The sequence below is a fragment of the Podarcis erhardii genome (assembly GCF_964252035.2).
Source record: "Podarcis erhardii genome assembly, chromosome: 2".
Taxonomy (NCBI): domain Eukaryota; kingdom Metazoa; phylum Chordata; class Lepidosauria; order Squamata; family Lacertidae; genus Podarcis; species Podarcis erhardii.
In genome coordinates, this window is record NC_138498.1 from 99544541 (window position 1) to 99567453 (window position 22913).

The 22913-nt window shown below is 43.6% G+C and overlaps 1 protein-coding gene across 1 annotated transcript in view; it reads right to left on the bottom strand.

Annotated features, from left to right (window-relative positions):
- The window catches only part of TAFA1 (TAFA chemokine like family member 1), a 335805-nt gene that overhangs the window by 55145 nt on the left and 257747 nt on the right, over positions 1–22913 (bottom strand). Inside the window, exon 3 of the mRNA XM_081854075.1 lies at positions 615–755. Within this exon, the coding sequence (XP_081710201.1) occupies positions 615–755 (141 nt within the window). The remainder of the gene's footprint in view (positions 1–614; positions 756–22913) is intronic.

A 22913-nucleotide genomic window follows, 5' to 3' on the forward strand; every position in this document is an offset into this window, starting at 1 on the left:
GTAAAAATTGCTTCTGCGGTATGCTTTTAAGAAATAAAAATCAGCAACGGAAGAGGGCACAGTTTGTAAGTTCAGCAAATTGAGAATAACTGAGCCATCAAAACTTCATTTTTGTAGATGCTCACGGTAGCTGCAGAGGTCAGCGAAGTCAGGAAGGATGACCAGGTCTGATGCTGTCATGTGTTAGCAGTGAGGCCAGCTCAGGATCCAACATGTCCTGAACCACCTCAACCCCTTCCCACTCACAGAACACCCCATTTCAGGGATTTGCCTTGGCTTCTATCAGTAGTGATCCCCTCCACACCACAGCAAGAAGGATTTTGATCGCTCTGTTAGTGTAATTTCATAAAATTTGGAACTCAAACGGCCATCTAGCCAAACCCCCTCCAATGCAGGAATATTGCTACTTGCCACATTTGTTATCAATACGGAATATTATTATGATCCTTTCAGCTTGCTAAAATTCTTCCAACTATAGGCCATGCTGGTGACCATATGCAACGGCAGCTCTATGTTAAGACTTCTGACTTTCCAAAAATTTTACACATCTCCTTGAGTAAGCAAGGTTGCATCGTAAAAGTTTGCACATATTCATAATGCCATACGCTACTTGCCATCAACACACGACGGTCTGTTCCGCGTCGTCCCGGCCACTTTCCCAGGTAGACAGGAGCATTTTACTGTTTGTGATCTCTCTTCAATCCGATTCTTATTACAACATCTGTGTGCTGCTATAACTTCACACGTCCCTCCTTCTGGCAAGAAAGAGAGAAGATGGACACCATGGTTAGGATGGAATGCTCTGGATAGGTAAAACGAAAAGAAAAGAAAACCCAAACACCTGAGCGTGATACTCTCTGTCAGTCTTTACCCATCTGGTTCCCTCCAGATGTTTTGGCCCACAATTCCCTTCAGCTCCAGCCAGAAACGTCTGAAGGACACCTGGTTGATGAAGGATGCGTTGGCAGGGAATAGAAGCCAGAATTTTAAAATGTTATCTGTCTCTACATCAATGCAAGCATCTAATGACACACATTTCTCCAGAGCTCTAGATCCAAGAAGAGATGCAGAGCGGGCGAGAAAGGACACTGCCACCTCCAGGTTCATACTGCTGCCCATTGCAGTGCCGCAATGCATATAATAGTGATTTGTGCCACTGCTAGTGAATTATGAGCTGAGCAGCCAACTTCCCAGCAAGCTCACACTTCTCGCTTAAGGTTAGATCTGGCCTCCTGACTCAACTGGTTTCAAACAGCACAATGTGTTGACATGCAAGCCTTATTTTGCAAACTTAGGAAGTTTTTGATCCCACACTTGTACGTGAAATAGAGGGAAATTAGGCAGGGCACAGGGTTCGTGCACCATCCATAAATTCTGTGTGACCCAAGTTCAAAATGCATTAAGCGCATAATTGCTGGGTGATTAGAAGTCCAAATATGCTCAGCTGCAAGTATTTGTTTGCATCGTTGGTTTGCAGCACTTAAAAAAAAAAGACAAATCTGCAACACGTACAAAATGACCTATATACAAAATGACCACTTAATTTGCAAACAAAATGAATTTGTCATTTAAGTTGCTGAAAAAGAAATTGGATTCATTTATGCACTGCTTTTTTCTGGGGGTACGCATACCCCTAAACATATTTTTTTATATAGAAAAAAAGGACTGCCTTTATGTAATTAATGAAAATGTAGTATCTTCCCAGGGCACCTTAAAAAATAAAGCTGCATCAAATAAAAAGCAATATATATAATCATAACAGCTACAGTACAATTTTCTTTCGAGGCTGCAAGGGAGGAATCACTCTGTCACTCAGGTCCTATTTGCACGCTTCCCACAAGCATCTGACTGGCTACTGTGAGAACAGGGTGTTGGACAAGTTGGGTCACTGGCCTGATTCAGAAGATCTCATGTTCTTATGCCAAATCCTGCCATTTCATTTCAATATACCGACTGCAGACAGTTGTTGCAATTTAAGGATACAGTGGTACCTCTGGTTACGAACTTAATTCGTTCCGGAGGTCTGTTCTTAAGCTGAAACCGTTCTTATCCTGAGGCGCGCTTTCGCTAATGCTGGGGCAAAGTTCGCAACCAGGAGCAGCTACTTCCAGGTTAATGGAGCTCATAACCTGAAGCGTTCATAACCAGAAGTGTTTGTAAGCAGAGGTACCACTGTAAAGAAAATAAGCCACCACCTTCTCACTAAAAGAAATCTTCAGCAAAAATGTTTTTAGAGCCTGTCTAAATGAGATCAGTGACTTTTTGTTTGTGTATTTATAAATAGCTTTTTATTTATTTATTGGTCATTTGCCCTCTGTGTGTTTCTATTTCAAAATTAAAAAGTTTTGAGGCCAGTCTTAGGATGCATTTTTGGGGTGGGGGTGGGGTGGGGGTGGGGGTTAGATATGTATTCTAAGGTCAAGCTAGGGAACCTTCAGCTAGGAAATAAGCCTTCACTAACATTATCAGAATCAAGAGGCTGACAACTACTCTTCCCAGACTCTAGGGCCACTAGAACTCCTCGTTTTTCACAGCTTTTAGAGCTGGAGCCTCTGTCATCGCACATTACAGTGGTGCCTCGCAAGACGAAAAGAATCCGTTCCGCGATTCTCTTCGTCTAGCGGTTTTTTCGTCTTGTGAAGCAAGCCCATTGACGGCTTGCGGATTAGTGCTATTAGCGGCTTAGCGGCTTTTAGTGGCTTTTAGTGGCTTTTAGCAGCTTTTAGCAGCTTATCAGCTTAGCGGATAAGTGGTTTAGCGGCTTAGAAAAAGGGGGGGAAGGGGGAAAAAGTCAGAGAAACTTGCAAGACATTTCGTCTTGCGAAGCAAGCCCATAGGGAAATTCGTTTTGCGAAGCGCCTCCAAAACGGAAAACCCTTTCGTCTAGCGGGTTTTTCGTCTTGCGAGGCATTCGTCTTGCGGGGCACCACTGTATTCTGAATGCAAATCTAGAAGCATTTTCTAGATAAAAACTGATTATTAATATTTCTCTCAGTCCTGTACTGCAGTAAATACGCTGCAATGTGTTTGGAAGCTTTGCTGGGGAAAGTGCTGTTGGGCTCAGGTCCTGCATTTAGGCTTCCAATGGGCATCTGGTTGGCCAGTGTGAGATGCTGGAGTAGAAGGGCCAGTGGTCTGATGCAGCCTGCTCCTCTTGTATTCTTAAGATGACTGTGCCCTCAATTAAAAGCATCTCAGTCCAAATTCCAAGCGTCACGGATCTCTTCCTGTTCCCTTCTTGCTCTGAGAGACCTGAATGGAATAACAGGGCATAACGGTGATGGCCTTTTGTCTAGCTCACTGCATTTTTGCCTCAGAAAAGAGCTGCGTCAGGGCCGAGTAAATATGTTTCTGCACCATACAGGAAACGGCTCCTCTTGATGAGAGGAATTAAATATTAACAATGGGGTCCATTGTGCCTTCTTCAGCTTGCAAGCTCATCAATACCGAACCCCAAGAGTACATGACCTAAGGTCTTTTACCTTAACAGACATTAACCAGCTTTGATTGACTCATCCCTGAAAGCCGAAGGTTTGAATATTTAAAATTGCATAAAGCTTTCCCACACATTAAGGGGTCATTCTTAGCTGGGAGTCTCCGTGTGTGACATTTAAAATGGCTGGATTGGCTTCAGGTACTTTTCAAAGACTACTTTGTCAACAGAATATTGCATCAAAAGGAGGTGTGCAGGGGACCAGTTTGATTATTGTGACATGAATGGCATTGGGGAGATACTCCCTAACAGATACTCTTTGCCTGATTGATTGCAATGTATGCTTTGCAGCCTTCTCTCTGCCACTGCCTTGAACTAGGACAGCCTCTAGAATCCTCTCTGGTACAAGTCCAGTTTAGAAATGAAGAACCCCCCCTCCCCGAAATTACCCACCACCCACAAAGCAGATGGAGAAGACACACAAGTCTCCTCATGGTCTTCTCCCCTATGGTGAGATGGATAATATTTCTATGCAAATTATAGTAATTGAAATTTCAAATTTTGCATCTGCACATATAAATCAGCACCTGATTTTTTTAAAAAAAAAACCTCTGTCCCTGCTTTGTCTTCTTTTCCACATTTCTGGCTAACCCCAAATTGGTCACAGTGAGTGTGTTCTTTATTATTGCACCTTTCATTCGAAGAAGGAAACTGCATCACCAGACTCTAATCTGGCTCTGCTGTCCATCACACCTCCAAGGAGCTCAAGGTAGTGTGCATAGTTCTCCCCCCCCCCATTTTACCCCCATGACAACCCTGTGAAGTAGGTTAGGCTGAGAGTGAGTGACTGGCCCAAGGTCACCCAGGGAGCTTCATGGCTGACTGGAGATTTGAACTCTGGTCTCCCAGGACCTAGTCTGACACTCTAACCACTACACCACACTAGCTCATTTGACATTTAGATACTTCTCAGAGGGTCTGGTTCATTGTAAAAGGTAAAGGGACCCCTGACCATTAGGTCCAGTCGTGACCGACTCTGGGGTTGCGGCGCTCATCTCGCTTATTGGCCGAGGGAGCCGGTGTACAGCTTCCGGGTCATGTCGCCAGCATGACTAAGCTGCTTCTGGTGAACCAGAGCAGCACACGGAAACACCGTTTACCTTCCTGCTGGAGCAGTACCTATTTACAGTGGTGCCTCGCAAGACGAAATTAATTCGTTCCGCGAGTTTTTTCGTCTTGCGATTTTTTCGTCTTGCGAAGCACGGACTTTGGAAAAGCTTCAAAAATCACCAAAGTCTTCAAAAACCTCAAAAAAGGCTACCACACCTCGTGCTATGAGTTGCTCCTCGAAGTGAATGCACGGTTTTAAGAAAAAGGAAACAAACTTGCAAGACAAAGGAAACAAACTTGCAAGACGTTTTTGTCTTGCGAAGCAAGCCCATAGGGAAATCCATCTTGCGAAGCAACTCAAAAAACGAAAAACTCTTTCGTTTTGCGAGTTTTTCGTCTTACGAGGCATTCGTCTTGCGAGGTACCACTGTATCTACTTGCACTTTGGCATGCTTTCGAACTGCTAGGTTGGCAGGAGCAGGGACCGAGCAATGGGAGCTCACCCCGTCGCGGGGATTCGAACCACTGACCTTCTGATCGGCAAGTCCTAGGCTCTGTGGTTTAACCCACAGCACCACCCTCGTCCCCTGGTTCATTGAGTGGCATATAAATGTTGTGTGTGCTATCATGTGCACACTTGCAGCTGTGATCACTTTGGAAATGAGATGCCAAGCCAGAAGGGGGTCTAAAGAAGAAAAAAGTTGTTGGAATCATGCTGAATGCCTGTGTTGAGGTATGGGGTTGCTTAGCTATCCACCTGCGTTGCTTAGGTACGTTTAAATATTCTTTCATTTCATTTTCAAAGCCTCCGGTCTCATACGTGTTTGTTTGCAACAGTGACGGAATGCAAAGCCTCATGTAAAAGAATTGCAGCACTGACGCAGATGAAGGGGCAAAATAAAGATTTTATAAATGTACATTCATGTTTATAGACTTTTAAAAAATGGATTATTGACTCGACTCTGTAGCACTTTCCAAAGAGTCATTATAGTATCTGTCATAAATGCATATTTAGGGACTTGTACAAAAATGTGCATTTATTGACCTCATAGCTTGTAACCACACTAAAAGTTTAAATCATTGTCACGAATGACAGGGAAGGCGCCTCTGAGCATTTTATGGTCTACTGAGCCATTTCAGCTTCTGGCTGTGTTTTGTAAGTAAGTTGGAGACAGTCTATTGACTTTGGTCGCTTGGGTGGCAGGGGGCAAGGGAGGGGGGGACACAGTTTGGCCCTTACAGAAGATTCATCAGAAACATGTTGAAAAGTATAATGACTTTTCATAGAAACTTGGCTATTCATTACATTGTACCCCTGGGGACTGGGGATCTTCCCTCGATCTCACACACTGCACAGAAACTAACAAAATGGTGTCTGTGATTGAACTGACACACCAGGTCAGGCTGAAAGACCATACTGGCATACTGGGTGGAATCCAATTGGTGCCTGCTAGAATTTCTGCTCCATGATTGCAGTCATGGGATTGTTGTTATTCACATGACGGTATATGTTTGGACTCCACAGAGTGGGAAGTGACGGAGACAGGATGCTTGTGTTACTGTGTTCCATGAAGAGGGACTGTTGTCCTTTGTTCTTTCTTTGCTGTCTGATGCTAGAGAGAGAGAGGGAGCCATGTTGCAGTGCTCCGTGTGTGTTTATATGTAAATAAAGTAGATTAGCCAAAATGCTGAGTTGCTGAGGTCTGTTACACAAGCTGCAAAGACTCTGCGGATCCCTAAGTGTGCCGGTGTCTGTTGGCATCAGTCGCTGTGATGTTTGGGCTGAAGAAAGCTTTTGAAGCTCCCGAACGATCGACCAGGAGGGAGAGAACATGCCAGTTGGGCATGTGTCTCTGCCAGGGTCCTACTTGAATGTAGGCTGAGCTCCTGACAGTGCCCCGGTACTCATGGAAGAGCTTTTGGTCCAGTGGGCATCTCTGTCAATGGGAGAGGAAGGGAGGGGGTGTTTGCCAGATCTTTTGCTCGTATTCACGCACCTGCCCCCTCCATTTACACACACACACAGGCACACACACCTGTTCTGGAAGGGGAAGGGCATTAGCAAAAAGTAGCATTCTGCTCTTTTCCATTTCCAGAGGCATCTGCTAGATCAAAAGCCCTACCCTGGGTGCAAGGATGCTAACTGGATTCCGCCTTCTGTTTCCAATGATATGCCCTTACAAAGCTTATGAGAAAGGGATGAAGATAGTGCCTATTCCCTATTCTTTGACATCAGCTACAATTGCTGGCATATGTGGGTATGTGTACCTAATTGCATACATTCAAGCAGGTATAATCTGTTGAGAAAGAAAGGAAATCTCTGTGGCTACGTGCAGAAATGTGCAAGTGTGTTTGTCTTGGATCATCCCGGTGGTCAATTTCAATCTAGTGATGTTGTCTGTATGAAAATTCACCAACACCGCCCCCTCTCCCAGTCATCTCAACTCCTATATATTTACACCAGGGGTGACTGTTCCTCTGTTTTGGGGAGGTACTCATCTATTCCCCTCCTCATGGAATTTTTCTGGCCTACAAAAGACCCCACTGTGTGTGTGTGTGTGTGTGTGTGTGTGAGAGAGAGAGAGAGAGAGAGAGAGAGAGAGAGAGTTTGACTTAGGGCCCACTACCAGCACATTCCTCCATTGTCTCCTGAGACAGATAGATGCCAACAAGGTGGAAAAGGTTGAAATAATTTAAAGTAGGCACAGAATGGGTGTGGACAGAACCAACCCTTCAGATAAGGATGCAAGCCGCCTCCTCCCCAGCCCTTGCAGTGGTCATTTTATGAGCAGAGAAAGGATGATAATTCACTGCTCAGCTGATCTACATAGTGGAGCAGGAGAGTGTGCACAGACATGTGTGCTTCAAAGTGTGGGGCTGTCACACCCATATTTGGTGATGCCCACAGTTGGAAAGTAGCCCTCAGAGAGCTGGCTGGGGTGAATGTGGTCCTTGAGTTTAAAAAACCTCATTATGCATGCATACCCTCCAACATTTCTCCAATGAAAATAGGGACGTCCCATTCCATAATGAAAATTTTACTATTTATACCCCACACAACTTACTGGGTTGCCCCAGCTACTCTCTCTCTATATGACAAATAAAACATAAAAAGCTTCCCTATACAGGATTGCCTTCCATCTGAATAGCTCGGATAGCTCCATACCCTCCAACATTTCTCCAGTGGAAATAGGGACATCCTAAGGAAAAGTGGGATATTCTGGGATCAAATCAGAAACCAGGACGGCTTCTCTAAATCAAGGACGTCCCTGGAAAATAGGGACACTTGGAGGGTCTGTGCATGCCTGGTCTAGATGCAATCATATTCCACTTCTGCCTCCTTTCTGTCAATTCATGCAGGCTTATCCAACAATTTCATCCAACAAAAACATTTCCCCCTTCCTAATTCGGCCACTTGAGTTTCTATCTTCTGGAGTAATTTCAACACATATATTTTTCCTTCTTCATACTGTGTTTGTTCAAATATTGAAACAGAAGAATGAGGGTTATACACCCACAAGTCCATCACTAAAGGAAGGACCATTTCCTGAGAATGATTTTGTTTTAATTGGAGGCGAAGACTGAACACCTGAAAATGGCAATTATGCCTCTGCTACAAAGCCCCACCACACAGTGAAGTATTTTACCCCTAAATGAGAACCTTCTGTGTGCAGCTGTGATATAAAATATCTCATCAACAGAAGGTTTAGAGCACATGCCTAGCTGAAGCCAAGAGTCATTTCCTCATCATATGCATTTTTTACATCTCCCGCTTTGGTTCAGAGGCAGTAACAGAAGCATATTTTGTATTTCAGAATTATAACATGCCCAATCTAGTAGCGGAGCCAAGCCTGAACGGTAAGCAAACTTTCCTCCTTTATTTATTATTTTTTTGGGTGATACACTGTGGAAGTCATTAACTATGGCTCAGGTAGAAAAAACATAGAATTTCCTCCTTTTTTTCCTTTTTTTTTTTTTTGACAGTGATGGCAATTTAATAGCATTTGACTCCACTGAGTTACATGGCTCTTCCTGCGGCAATGAGAGAGGTTGTTTATCAAAATGATAAACAAGTTTTCATTTTCCTTCCTTGGCTGCATGAATATGATCAGAAGTCTAAGGCCATCAAGAATTCACTTATTCTGGCCACCAGGCAGACATTAAGCTATTCAGGACCATCTGTGCTTGAAAAGAGTTCTACTTAATGGACCTTCCTAGGGCAGGTCGGTCGTAATGAAGGCATGCGGGTGAGAGAGAGTGCACAAGTTGAAGCAGCAGCTAGTTGAAGCTCCTTGAATTTATAAGTAGAGGCCGGTGGATTCAAGAGGCAAAACATGTTTTCCATTTGAATACTCATAAAGTACTATGATAACCCTTGATTCCATTTGTTTCAGTTGTGACTTGGATGCTTCACATTAGCAGCAATGCAATAGCACGGCTGGATTTTATCTTAATCAGTTGTATTTATAACACTGGAGGGAGGGGGAAAAATTAGAAGAATAGCCTAGCTCAGGGTTAGGTAGATGCAGAGCCAGTCCTAACATTAGGCAGGTTGAGACAGGTGCCTCAGGTGGTGGATGCAGGGGGTGGGGTTCAGGAATGAGGTGGTGGATGGTGCAATGTAACCCAGTTTGGGTCCCTTATAGTGCCTAACTAGCTTGCTGCCTTCAGAAGGAGGAAGTCCCATTTGCACATGACTAATAGTGAGTCATGGGACGTGGGTGGCACTGTGGGTTAAACCACTGAACCTAGGACTTGTCAATCAGAAGGTTGGTGGTTTGAATCCCCGCGACGGGGTGAGCTCCCGTTGCTCTGTCCCTGCTCCTGCCAACCTAGCAGTTCAAAAGCACGTCAAAGTGCAAGTAGATAAATAGGTACCGCTCCAGCAGGAAGGTAAACAGTGTTTCCATGCGCTGCTCTGGTTCACCAGGAGCGGCTTAGTCATGCTGGCTACATGACCCAAAAGCTGTACGCCGGCTCCCTCGGCTAATAAAGCGAGATGAATGCCGCAACCCCAGAGTCGGTCATGACTGGACCTAATGGTCAGGGGTCCCTTTATCTTTACCTAATAGTAAGTTTGTTCTGTCCTGTCTCAAATTGCATGTGTAGATTAAAATTTAAAAGTCTGGAGAATTCCTTAAGGGGGAAAAGCCCGTTACTTACAAGTTCATAAGATGGTCCAAGAGCTGCCATTAATTTCTCCATCCACCCCCTGCCACTCTCCCATTGTAGCTCCCCTCGCCTTACCCCCGCAAAGGGCTCCCCACAATCTGCTTCATATGCATGTAAACTTGCTAAGATATATAAGGTTCTGGAGACTTTTACTAGGGAAAGTGGTGAGCAGAGGAAAGGCTAAGGCAAGCAAGAGACCCCTCCCTCCAACTTTCCCATGCATTAAAACATACGTGTTTGTTTCTTGGAAAATTAGATGGAAACTCACTAGGTAAAGGTAAAGGGACCCCTGACCATTAGGTCCAGTCATGGCCGACTCTGGGGTTGCGGCACTCATCTCACTTTATTGGCTGAGGGAGCTGGTGTACAGCTTCCGGGTCATATGGCCAGCATGACTAAGCCGCTTCTGGCAAACCAAAGTAGCACATGGAAACGCCGTTTACCTTCCCACCGCAGCAGTACCTATTTATTTACTTGCACTTTGACTTGCTTTCGAACTGCTAGGTTGGCAGGAGCAGGGACCAAGCAACGGGAGCTCACCCCGTCGCGGGGATTCGAACCGCCGACCTTCTGATCGGCAAGTTCTAGGCTCTGTGGTTTAACTCACTAGGTACTTGCAAAATGGGATCCATCCTTCTGCAACAATAGTCCTCAGCAGCCTTAATTCCACAAATATTAGCCTACATGGCTGGTAGACCAAGCTGCATAGTGTGCTAATTGCACACTAAATTGTACACTAAATTAGAGTCAAATTGAACCCAATATTGATTTATGCAATATGTTAATAATTGCCTCGCGGTCTCTATCACCCAAACCTTTGTGCTATGAGAAACCTTGAATTCTACCATTTTCTTACTCCTTTAAGCCTGTTAAAATAATCAGGCTTCAGCTATGTCACCGTCATCTACCTCATTAGGAGGGAAGATGCTATTTTGACTAGTACGAAAGCTTGTGATTTATTTTGAGTTAGCAAGACATCAGTTGACGCCTCCACAAAAGATTAGCGTCTTTAGACTTCAAGTCTATGTTCAAGCAACACGACAGTGACATAGACAGAGATTTTTTCCTGTTCATATCATGTTCAGCATGTGCTCTCAGGAAGCAATATGCAATAATGCAATTTTACAGACAGCTGCTGATCTCATGTCCTTTCATGAACACAGTGGAACAAGGCAAGGAAATGCTGAGAAAGACGTTTTGACAATGCACAAAACAATTGTGCACCAGAGTGGCTATGTTAGCAGGGTAACCCAGCTTTTCCTTCATTTGTACATGCGTGCAATTGCTGACACGGATTTGGGCATGTGGGTTAGTTGTGGGCACATAGCTGTCAACTTACAGATTTGAAAATAAGGAACCAGCAGACTCGAAAATAAGGGATCAGCAGCCAAAATAAGGGATCAACAATTACTTTGATAAAATACATATTTTGTTGCGTGCAAATGGCTTTAGATAGTTATTAGGTCCATAAATTCCCATATAGCATATATTCAACACAAAAAACCAGCAACAATTTGTTGCTGACAAAGGACAGCTGGACATAGAAAGGGCCCCATTACCTTCAGTAGCTTATTTAAGGGTCATCATCAATAAGGGACAGCAGCGGGACATGGCGCTGGGATAAGGGACTGTCCCGCCAAATAAGGGACGCTTGACAGCTGTGTGTGGGCATCTTCTGAAAAATCCAGGATACATAGCAAATGATGGCACTCTTCCCATGAGCGTTTGGCAAGCGTACTACAACTGATATTAACATGTACTGTAAATAACACTGCCAAGACATTGGCAACAAAATACATATAGTGCAGAATTCAATTCTGTATCGAATACAGAAGCAGTTCTGAAAATATCTAAAGTAACCTCGGCGTGAGACAGACGAGGCATGATTGATGGAAGAGGATGAGGCTGCCAATGTAGTAACGATTTCAGCAAGCGTGAGCAGTCTAACTAGGCCCTTTGCTTTTTGTTTCTGTTTTAAAATATAGAGCAAGTTGCCTTAGTAATTTTTGATTAGTATACGGGATATAAATATTAGGGGCATGCACCAACTACAAGATTCTGTTTGGATCCTGATTCAGCACTTTGAAAAGCAATCTGCCTTGCTCAGAGGTGCTTCAAAGCCTTTGTGAAGTAGACACACATTGGAGAGCTGATAACTTGTGTATATAGAATCACAGAATTGTTGGAAGGGACCATGAGGGTCATCTAGACCAATTGCCTGCAATGCAGGAATATTTTGCCCATTGTGGGGCTTGAACCCACAACCCTGAGATTAAGAATCTCATGCTCTACCAGCTGAGCTCCCAAAATCTGCTTGATTCCACCACCCCTCCTTTCACTATTTGGAAATATATTTTAAAAATGGCTATAATATATATATTGGCTTGACAAAAGTGAGTGAAACTTGCAGACATACCATCTCTTCCAAAACAAACATGAGTCTGACCAAACTGCAGCAGACAGTGGAAGACAGGAGTGCCTGGCGTGCTCTGGTCCATGGGGTCACGAAGAGTCAGACACGACTAAACAACAACAAGGTTCAGGGGCTTTTGTGATGGACATATTTGATTATTATTTTTTAGTAGAAGGAGATGTCTATGACTTTTTTAAAAAAATGGGGGCAAAATTGGGTAGAATTTGCAGGCAAGATTGTCTTTGAGAGGCTTAATCCTGCCATTTTTTTAAACAAAGGTTGGCTACAACAGTCTCTTTGAAGTTTTAGGGTGGGTTAAAAAGGAGTAAGTTTATATTCTCTACAGTTGTGTGTGAGCAACTGGTGTGAAAACTGTAGACATGAGAGAATTGACCCCGCATATTATTGCCAAATTGCCGACAAATTGGTCCAGGAGCTTTCATGCTAGGCATCTTTAAAACTGATTTTAAGGTGGGAAGAGCTAAGAGATTTGCTTTCCAGGTGAAATAATTCTCTCTCATTACTGTCAATCTCAAGAGTTTTCTCTGTGTCTTCCACACTCTGTTGTTTGCACCTTCCCCCATCTATTACCCCTAGTGTTATAGTAAGCTTGGAGACATTACTTCGCCTTTAATCAGGTACTTGACTGCAGCCTGTTTTAAATGTTTGAATTGAGACATCACAAAATGCTTTACAGTAGCTCAGGTTGCCTCATAGAGATCCATTTATAGCTAACAAGCCCCAGATCATAGAATCACAGAAGGAATCAAGTCCAATGTCCTGCAATGCAGGAGTCACAGCTAAATCCCTCCAAGTCATCCCACTTCACACCAGGATTTGAGATTTATGTACTTTATGCCATGATCATGAAATTCCCTGAGCGTTGTTTCTTACATGGCCAAGATGGAATGATCAATGCATAAAAAGAAGGTATCGGTTGGCTGCAAAATTTTGCAGAAATACAAAAGTATCATTAGCAAAGAAAATAGGGTAGGAGACTCCAAAATTAGCCTCTGAGAACTGAGCGCTCTCACTGTCTGAAATTGTGATAAAGGTTGCACACCACCGTCAATCTCTGCTGAATGGAAGAAAGATTCTAGGGGGTTCCAGACGCTCACCCTGGGAATGTTTCTGTTGGGAAACTGAGGCATGGTGGCGGCTAGTATGTTTAAGAAATATAATTAATTTAACACATATTTACACCCTGTCTTTGGTAGAGGGGGTGTAGAAATTTACACCCCAAGAGTGTCTCTCATTGCCCCTATCATAGCTTCAGCAAGCTTGGGTCCAAAGTAGCAATCAGTTCTGGCTCCTGGTCTCTCGGTGCAGCCTCCTCCAGCCAGCACCAAGATGGTTCTGACTGCTTCCTCCTTCTTGTTCCCAGAACACCTTTAGATTTCAAAAACAGGGCACCTTTTTCTGTGACATCACACACACACACCCTGCATCAACTTGGCAGCCTCCCAAATTTCCTGTCTTTGTCTACTCCTCAGTTCAAGGATGGAGGGGGGGGGGGTGAGAGGAAAACTTTTTGCTTTGTCAATTGCCCTTAACGGCCCAGTACCTGGCTCTGGTGGCGCTGTGGGTTAAACCACAGAGCCTAGGACTTGCCGATCAGAAGGTCGGAGGTTCGAATCCCTGCGACGGGGTGAGCTCCCGTTACTCAGTCCCTGCTCCTGCCAACCTAGCAGTTTGAAAGCACGTCAAAGTGCAAGTAGATAAATAGGTACTGCTCCGGCAGGAAGGTAAATGGTGTTTCCGTGCGCTGCTCTGGTTCGCCAGAAGCGGCTTAGTCCTGCTGGCCTCATGACCCAGAAGCTGTATGCCAGCTCCCTCGGCCAATAAAGAGAGATGAGCGCTGCAACCCCAGAGTCGGCCACGACTGGACCTAATGGTCAGGGGTCCCTTTACCTTTAACTGGCTCCCTGCTGTTTCTCAATGGCTCTGCACTTAGCCAAACTGGTGCATAAGCTGGTGTATAAGCTAACCCATGAATTTCTTGTCTGGCACAGTTCTGAAGCTTGTATTTTCCCTTCATATCCCAAATATTATCTAAATACTTTTGTTTATTAATTTCTCCTGTTCATTAGCAGTCTCTGGCACCCTAGATCTATGACAATATGTTCGTTTTTGGTGTGTGTCTCTCTGCGTGTATGTGTAAAAACAAAAGAGTGGGGGAAGATGGCATGGAATGTTCTAGAAAAGGGCACAGTTGGCCTGAATCCTGGAGCGGTCTGCACTGCAACATCTTGTTGCAGGTCACACCTGTGGTGCACACAAATAAATGGGAGCATCTATGTTCATGCAGCAGCTCATAAGATTGGGCAGCGATACAACATCACCTCATCCAAACACTCATCCCTAGTCATAAAACTTAATCCAGTTTATATACAACATTCTACCATGATGACAGCAGAGATAAAGCTGCAACTGAGGATTTGTAGTGCATAAAGGCCTATTGTCAATTCACCCTGTTCTTTAAGGGAAATGATTCACTCCACATACTGCAATCTTTTTTTCTTCTTTCTTTTTTTGGTGTGTTGTCATTTGCTAAAACACATATTCATTCATTTTATTATTAGCACAATTTTATGAGTGGTCCATATCGCGAGGAAAAAAACCGAGGTGCTTCATCCATTGAGAAATTCTCCACAATGCTGCTGTTTAAACATCTCTTTGCTATGGGTCATTAAGCTTGGCAATGGAAAAAATATATATATTCTCAGCGGAGTTACTAGACTCTCTAGATAGGTAGTCTTTCTTATCATGCTAAAGCTATTTGATGACAAAAAGGGCTTAAAAAAAAATCCAAAGAGTACAACTTTTTTTTTTTTGCGGTGCGAGGTGAGGATGGATAGGAAGACGCAGTAAGCCTAAGCAAAAACAAGCAGATGAAAGGCATGTGCACATAAATCTCCTATTTGCTCACAGCATAAAAAATAACAACTCGCTCCTGGCAGGATATAGAGGGGCTATAAATGATAGCTATAAAAACAAAACCTAATTAACACCTGGATTGGTTCTCCTGGGTTGCATTTGCAGCCAGAGTATGGTTCTCCTGATTTTGCTTGACTTGATGTTTTGCTGCTTCAGGTTATTATGGGAATAATATGGCATTGGCGAGCACCCTGTCAGATTGCTTCTGAGAGCATAAGCGAGGCAGGCCCAGCCTCCTACAAACAGGCCGAGCCCATTTTTATCCCGTTTGCTGCCTCATACCCTCCTACACGTCAAGACGAAAAACGTGTTTTCTTGTGCGTGATCGCATCCCCAAAAGACGTGCTCATGAGAGCATGGCACCCCAAAATGCACATTTTGGGGAGCAAGGTGAAATCACGGCCCTGACCCAAAACATTTTTTTGGGGGGGGGAGGGGAAGGCAGATCACTGAGTGAGACTGCAGTGCCCCAAATGGGTGCTGTGCTCTCTCGAGGAAAAAATGGGATGTCCCAGTATTATCAGGACAGTTGAGGGATACTGTATGCTCCCTCCCTCCCCATCAACAGCATAAGAGAGGCTCACATGGCGCTGTCATTACATGTCCTTACACACGAGGCAAAAACATTCATCTTTACCCAGACTTATGGCTGTTGGATTTGATAGAAGAGTTTGGATTTGATATCCTGCTTTATCACTACCCGAAGGAGTCTCAAAGCGGCTAACATTCTCCTTTCCCTTCCTCCCCCACAACAAACACTCTGTGAGGTGAGTGAGGCTGAGAGACTTCAGAGAAGTGTGACTGGCCCAAGGTCACCCAGCAGCTGCATGTGGAGGAGCGGAGACGCGAACCCGGTTCACCAGATTACGAGTCTATCGCTCTGAAAACCACTACACCACACTGGCTCTATTAAATAATCTGTGCTCTGTTAAAGTGGGGGGGAGAGGACTGTTATCATTATGATTATTTTACTATTAGGCTTTCTGACAGTATGCTTTTTACTGATGTTTTTATTATGTTTTTATTACTGATGTTTTCTAATGAGCTTATAATGTTGTACACCACCCTGAGATCTTTTGATAGAGGGCAGTATATAAATTGCAACAACAACAACAACAACAACAACATCAACAACAACAAGCACCACTTTGGGCAGAGATCGGCTGATCAGCCCTTTAGGCAGGGATTGAGAGAGCAGTTTAAAGCTCCCAATTGTGTGTTGCTGTTTTTTTTGCAGCCACGGTTTTAACTACCCTACACCTGATGTCATATAGGATATCCAGTGTGGGGCAGGTGAGAGTGGCTTGGGGAAAACAGCCCCATGGGGCAAACTGTGACCTGAGTCTGACCTATTATGGTCCTGGCACCAGAGGTCCCCCAGCCCTCTCTTCCATATCATTGCAAATTCTGGAACACAATCCCTATAATCTTTTGGTTTATGAACACACTGCCGTCATTAAATCATTGAGGGATCAAAGCCTCACAGCTGTAATTCGTCAAGCATTAAAAACAAACAAGAAATGGCAACTGAAAATGGGAGTTTGCTAATATCCAGACTGAAGAAGCAAGGGAGGAAGAGATCTTTGATTTCGGTGTTTATAATGATAACTTGAAAGTGAAATAATCCTAAGGGTAGAGTCTCCTTTTGTGGAGAGGAAGAGAAGCATAATATTATTATATGCAGATTATGCTTTGATGAGATCGCCAAGAGATAAACACGTCCTGTGATAAGATTGTTCTGTAAAGCAATTAGCCTATGAAAAAGTCTTTGAGCTGCTTATGGAGGAGACTAACAAGGTTTAGGGGAATATTTCTGCTCACAGCTTTACACTTGCACAAACTTGGTGGTGTGTGAGAGTGTGCTTTAATAAAGCAGTCAGATAAGGCCTGTAAAAATAACAAAGTCCATAAAGAATGCACAGTGACAAGGAGCCTGTGATTTTAGAGATACTGATGACAGACTGATATACGAAGTTGCTAGCAGTGCACAAGTTAGCATTAATCTTCCAAAGAATGTTAATAAATAAACTAACAAAAGGGGCTCAGAACGGAAAGTCCTTGGTCAATACATCAAAGAGAGGCGAGAGGACTGAATCGATGGGCTCCCTTGTTAAACGTGGCAGGAAGAGTTGGCTGTCTTGCTTTGTGGCTTAATCATATCGCAGGATTGGTGAAGTGATTGTAAATCAAGGCATTAGCAAAACAAAAATATAGAATATAAGTAACTAACAAGACAAGAATCAAGGATGGAGGTAAGCACAGCAAAATCTGGAGCATGTCAGAGACAGGTTTCTTGGCAATATCTATGCGAGTTGTATCATACAAAGTCAACCCGTTTCCACAGCAGCTTCCGCTTGTGCATCTGAACTTCCTCTCCCTCTCCTCTCTCTGTGTAAGGATAGGGAGAAATTCGATTCAAGCTGGATTTTTCAAGTTTGCACTGAAACAATACAAGAATCGAAGCAGAGCCATCCTCTGAATTCTGCTATGCGTTTCTCCAATCAAGCAAGGTGAAAGAAAATGCACATATTTGGGGAAAGTGTGCACAATGTTTTGTTCTCAGAAAAGAATGAGAGCTATCCAGAATGATTCCTTGTGTGCTTGCTGGGTTCTGCAGACACAGCAGCTATCCAAGCAAAACTAGCTAAGGATGCATTACATCAAAATAAGAACTTTAGGATGCAGCTTCCCTATCAGTCTCTAGGAGAAAGTTTTCAATAAAAGCTGACCTGACAAATGTCTACAGGATAACAGCACCTGGATACACTTGACAATGGAGACTCAAAACATTCCATTAAAAAGCAAGGCTTGGGCGTGCACTGTCAATTGGTGTGAAGGTTTTGGGTAGTTAGGAAATTGAAGAGAGAGTGGCAACTTTTCAAAGCCATGTCACCGGTTTGCATGCATACAGTGAAATGCAGGGGTGTCTGTTGGCCAGCAAAAAGGACACTTTTGGTGGAATGGGTCGCTCTTGCTTCATAGGATTGAGGGAACCCCCTGAGCAGATTTGGGTGAACAGGGTGGGGTCTGAAGGGAGAGGACGGGAAAGGGATTTCTGTTGCATCGGCAGAAATCCATTTGCACATTGATGGATGCTACTCATAAAAAAGTCACATGAATACTGGCTTCCAGTGCACTTTTCCAGACACTGTTTTTTTATCCAGCATTAAAGGAGGAAAGCTTGTACAAGTCTGTAGGGGTGAAATCCTAATGTATTCATATCTGGGTATGCCCCATTGAAATCAGGGACTTAATTCCAAGTAATTCCAGAGTTTGACCAAACTGCGGGAGGCAGTGGAGGACAGGAGTGCCTGGCGTGCTCTGGTCCATGGGGTCACGAAGAGTCGGACACGACTAAACGACTAAACAACAACAACAAATTCCAAGTAAACAGGCATAGAATTCCGTGGCAAGAAACCTTTCAGGTATGCCAAAATACCATTTCCCCTCCATATCCAAAATATTTTAAGGAGGACGTCTGTCTGAGCCTCATATCCAGCAATAAGTACACTACAAGAGTTGTTTACAGGGCTTTTCCGCCACCACCACCCTCCATGGTGGATGCTACATCTTACCTACATACGGGATGCTGATCAAGATAGAAGCTAACATTACAGCCAAGATAGACACCCCTCTATTGGGCACAGATAATGTAACTACATGAATATCTTTGTTAAAAAATGTGTTCCGAATGTTCGACAATTTTCTTATCGATCTGGTTAATGCCTTGCAAAAGTGAGCAGGATAGTTCTTGTGACAAAGTCCAGTCATCTGTGAACAGCTAATGCTACTCACAATCTCCTCCGTTTCCCTTGTATATTTGCTGTCCATAAAAGCTTGCTTTGTTGGTACTGAATGATTTGAAATGCTTGTATCGCCATAGCCAGAACAGGATGATTAAAATAGATGCACCCAGGAGCCCAAGACTGAAAATAACAGCCACGTTAAAGATTGAAGGGCTATTGAATCAATTCAATTCAATTTAATCCAATGATTGATTCAATTCAATGCAACACTTACTCCAGGTAGCCATTGGTTTTGATATTTAGTGGGAATGGTGCCAGATTTTCTTAACTGGGTGAATTTGAAAATGAACTCCTCTAATTTGGAAAAAAACATTTGGCAATAATGAGATGGGCCAACATCGAATTATAGAACAATAGAATATTAGAGTTGGAAGGGACCCAAAGGTCATCTAGTCCAACCCCCTGCAATGCTGGGGGTCTTACTGGGGAACATCCCCCTGGTGTTTGGCTCAGCTTGTAAATAGGTTACTTTGGCACCAATGGTCCCCTTTCTGTTCTGCCACTGGATTGACTCCATCTTCCTTATCCTCTTGCATAGGCTCACCTGTAAAGACACAGGTGAGACAGATGTAGTGTGCCAACTATACCTAGCAAGGGAAGGAGGAGGGAAACCAGTTGCAGGACCTTCTTGAAATTTCCTGTGTTTCAAGTGACAACATGTATTTATAATCATCCATCTGCTTTTTTCTAGAAAAATAAATAAATATCCAAGTGGTTTACATCATTCAAGCATAAATCAGTACCATTTCTGTATACATAAATATCAAAAATACCAGCCTGTAGGATCCAATATTAATGACTGGGAGCAGCCCAAGCAAAGAAGGGTGTTCTCCGTAAATCTCAGAAGCACACCACTGTCAATCTCTCTAGTATAACAGGGAAGGAAAGTATTCTAAAGGATAAGCGCCAGTATGGAGAAGTCCATTTCCATGTTGCTGAACAGGTGAAAGTCTGCAGGTTGTGGCAACAGCCAACAAGACATCATCCTAGGAACTTAATGATCTAATGGGTCTATATGGGGAAGGCTTTCCTCCACTTCCTCTGTGCTTGCTATGAGCATTGGGGTGAGGGGAAACAGGAGGGAGCAGGGAAGGATGCTCATGTGATGATGCATGAAGCACTGGCCTTAGTCACATTTAAGGACATCCCCTCAGAGAACTATAATTCCTAGAATGGTTTAACAACAAATCCCTCTTCATGGGGAAATCTTTAGTTAGTTCCCCTGGAATAGGGGTGAGAGAATTATGAAAGCAATGCCAAGAGAAAGTTATTAAGAAGACAAATGACCATAAGGAACCAAATATGTCTTACCAGTTTTTACATGTTATAAATATGTTTTATTTTAGTCTTAATGGCATTGCCTTATCATTTCCATGTTTGCCACCATGGGCTCCATTGAGAGGAGAAACAGGAATTAAAAAACAACAACAACAACAAATGGGGAAGACCTCCAACCTCCACCTTTTGCCCTGCTGGCACGAGTCAACAGAGCATGGGAAAAGGTGATTTGTCAGCCTCAGTTTCTCCCTCTCTCTCTACTCACCAAAACTGCTAAGAACTGCTAAGTGAAACATGATTCAAAATGCATCTGTTTCTTTCCTACCTATTTCCTTCTGTCAAAGTTGTAGATTTCCTATCCTGAAGGGTGTGAAAAGTTTTCACAAAGGACAGAACACTGAACTCAATTATTTCCAACCAGGTTTGATAACAGGAGTAGGGGTGGGCAGGCGGCGGGGGGGGGGGGGGGGGAGGAGGGGAACGGAGACAGTGGAAAATGACAATGAACAACAAGATTTCAAAGGCTTATTGTGGAGGTCGCCAGAGAGATAAACTCGCCATTCCATCTTGCCAGATTCCATTCAGGCCGAAAACTTCAGACAACTGTCTGGCACTTCTGGATCGACATTTGCATACACGTTTGTTTGCTTTTCAATATAATTAGCTTTTAAAGTCTTACTGGGGAACTGAACAAATGCATTGTATAGTCCCCCAAAACAATGCAACATGGATTGTTTGCATTTGAATTAATTTGCTGCCCGGTACTGAGGCCGTATCTGCCGAGCGAACGCTTAATGTTGAACATTAATTATACAAACAAAAGAAATGGTGCAAAGCCTGTTGTCTTAGTTTGTTCTCCCCAGATTAAGCATTGTTTGTGTTGGAGGTTTTCCACCCTAAGTAAATTACTAAATGTGACTGCTTGGGAAAGTTGATTCTTAAGATGACGTAAAATGTGCCCTGATCAATGCCTTGTGCAAACAGGCTCCCAACTGATGCTCTTCGCAGTCCAGCTGCTGTTAATATTCCTCTAATTGTGGCTCTGAGTTATTTCAGATGTTTTAGGTGTTACCCTGATGGAGTGATAATCACAGCTCCCTGGTCTCTAGTTAACCAGCTCAGCAATGCCATCTTTCCCATTCAGTGCAACATCACTCATCTTCCTTTACTGCAGGGCTGACTAGCAAATGAATCAGCCTCACAGCTCAACAGGGTTCTCACAACACATTCCAAAGTTACATTCCTTGTTGAACAGTATGTAAGAAAACTGATGCAGAATGGTCCCAAATGGCACATCTTTGTAACGTCTGACAGGTCTGGAGAAGGTCCTGTGAAGTTCGAAACTATACCAGTTGCAGTTCTATAGTTGATTGATAGAATCAGCTGGAAACAATACTTTGAAATTTTCTCTCTTTGCTTAGGAATAAGTCATTCATTGCTTTCCTCCATGTGACTTCTACAGTCAACATGAAGTCAGCTGAAATGATCTTTCACCTTCCAGAACAGGCATCCCCAAACTCAGCCCTCCAGATGTTTTGGGACTACAATTCCCAACATCCCTGACCACTGGTCCTGTTAGCTAGGGATGATGGGAGTTGTAGTCACAAAACATGTCGCTGTGCCAACTGGGGAAGTAGGACTCCCATCTCCTCTCCTCCTTCCTTGGGGAGAGGAGCATAGCAACAGCTAATAGCTAATGCCTGGGTAAGGCATTAGCCCACCAAGAGGGTGGGAGGAACCAAACTCAGAAGGGGGGGGGGATACAGATTGGTCACCCAGGACCTGGTGGCATTCCCATTATTGGGAACAGATACAGCCTCCCTGATGTAGTGAGCATCTGCAGTCTTGCATACCACAATTGTGTTCTGAGTGAGCACACCTTGCCCCATCTTTAAAAGGTGGAAGGCTGGGAGGGTGGGTGTGCCAACTCATTGGGACAACCCAATCACTTCCATGGAGCTCTGAACTCATGCCTGATCTTGAACTCTTTAAACATGGACTGTTGCGTGTAGCCTGGATAGCCTTCACTGTTCTGAGCAGTGACTTTCTGAGACCCATTACTTGTTGCTGAGCTATCTTCTGTCTTCACCATCTGTTTTCTCTGCTTTATTCAGTATCTCTTCCTTACTCTCAAGTAAGAGCTTCTGTCACTTTGGTTTGGGCGAGCCAAGACAGATGCTCTTATCAGCCATATGGTATTTCTGTTTCATAGGGCAGCCCTAAGTATTTAGATATATAAGCTCTATTAAGCTCAGTTTCACATACTCCAAAGTGTTTAGGATTGCACAGTAAGGTGTTTTTCAAAAAACCTCCAATATTATACACCAAACACATATAGGGTTCCTAACTACTCTGCTTGTGTTACTGTTAAGCAACTTTCAGCATGCATTCTAGTTTTGATTTTCTAGTTAAAAAATCATATATATTATTACTGCTCCCGCTCAGAAGATTCGCAAATGTAATCTTCAGCATAGCAATCGTTCAGAAATGCTTGCAATTCAAGGCCATTGTCAGAGGGCTGTGTATTATATCCGAAGTGGCAGAGTGTGAATACTTGACATGGGGCTTTTTGTGGAAGAAGCTTTATTCATGCCAAGCCTCTTCTGCTGAATGCCATCTATGCCTACGAGGTATTGTGTGTCAGGAAGGGATATGTCAATGCCTTTCCACAATGCTGCTTGATTCCTGATGCCAATCATCAAAAGGAAAACAGAAAATAAGTACCGGTAAAATGCTATGGCCCTTGTAGATTTCCCCACAGAGA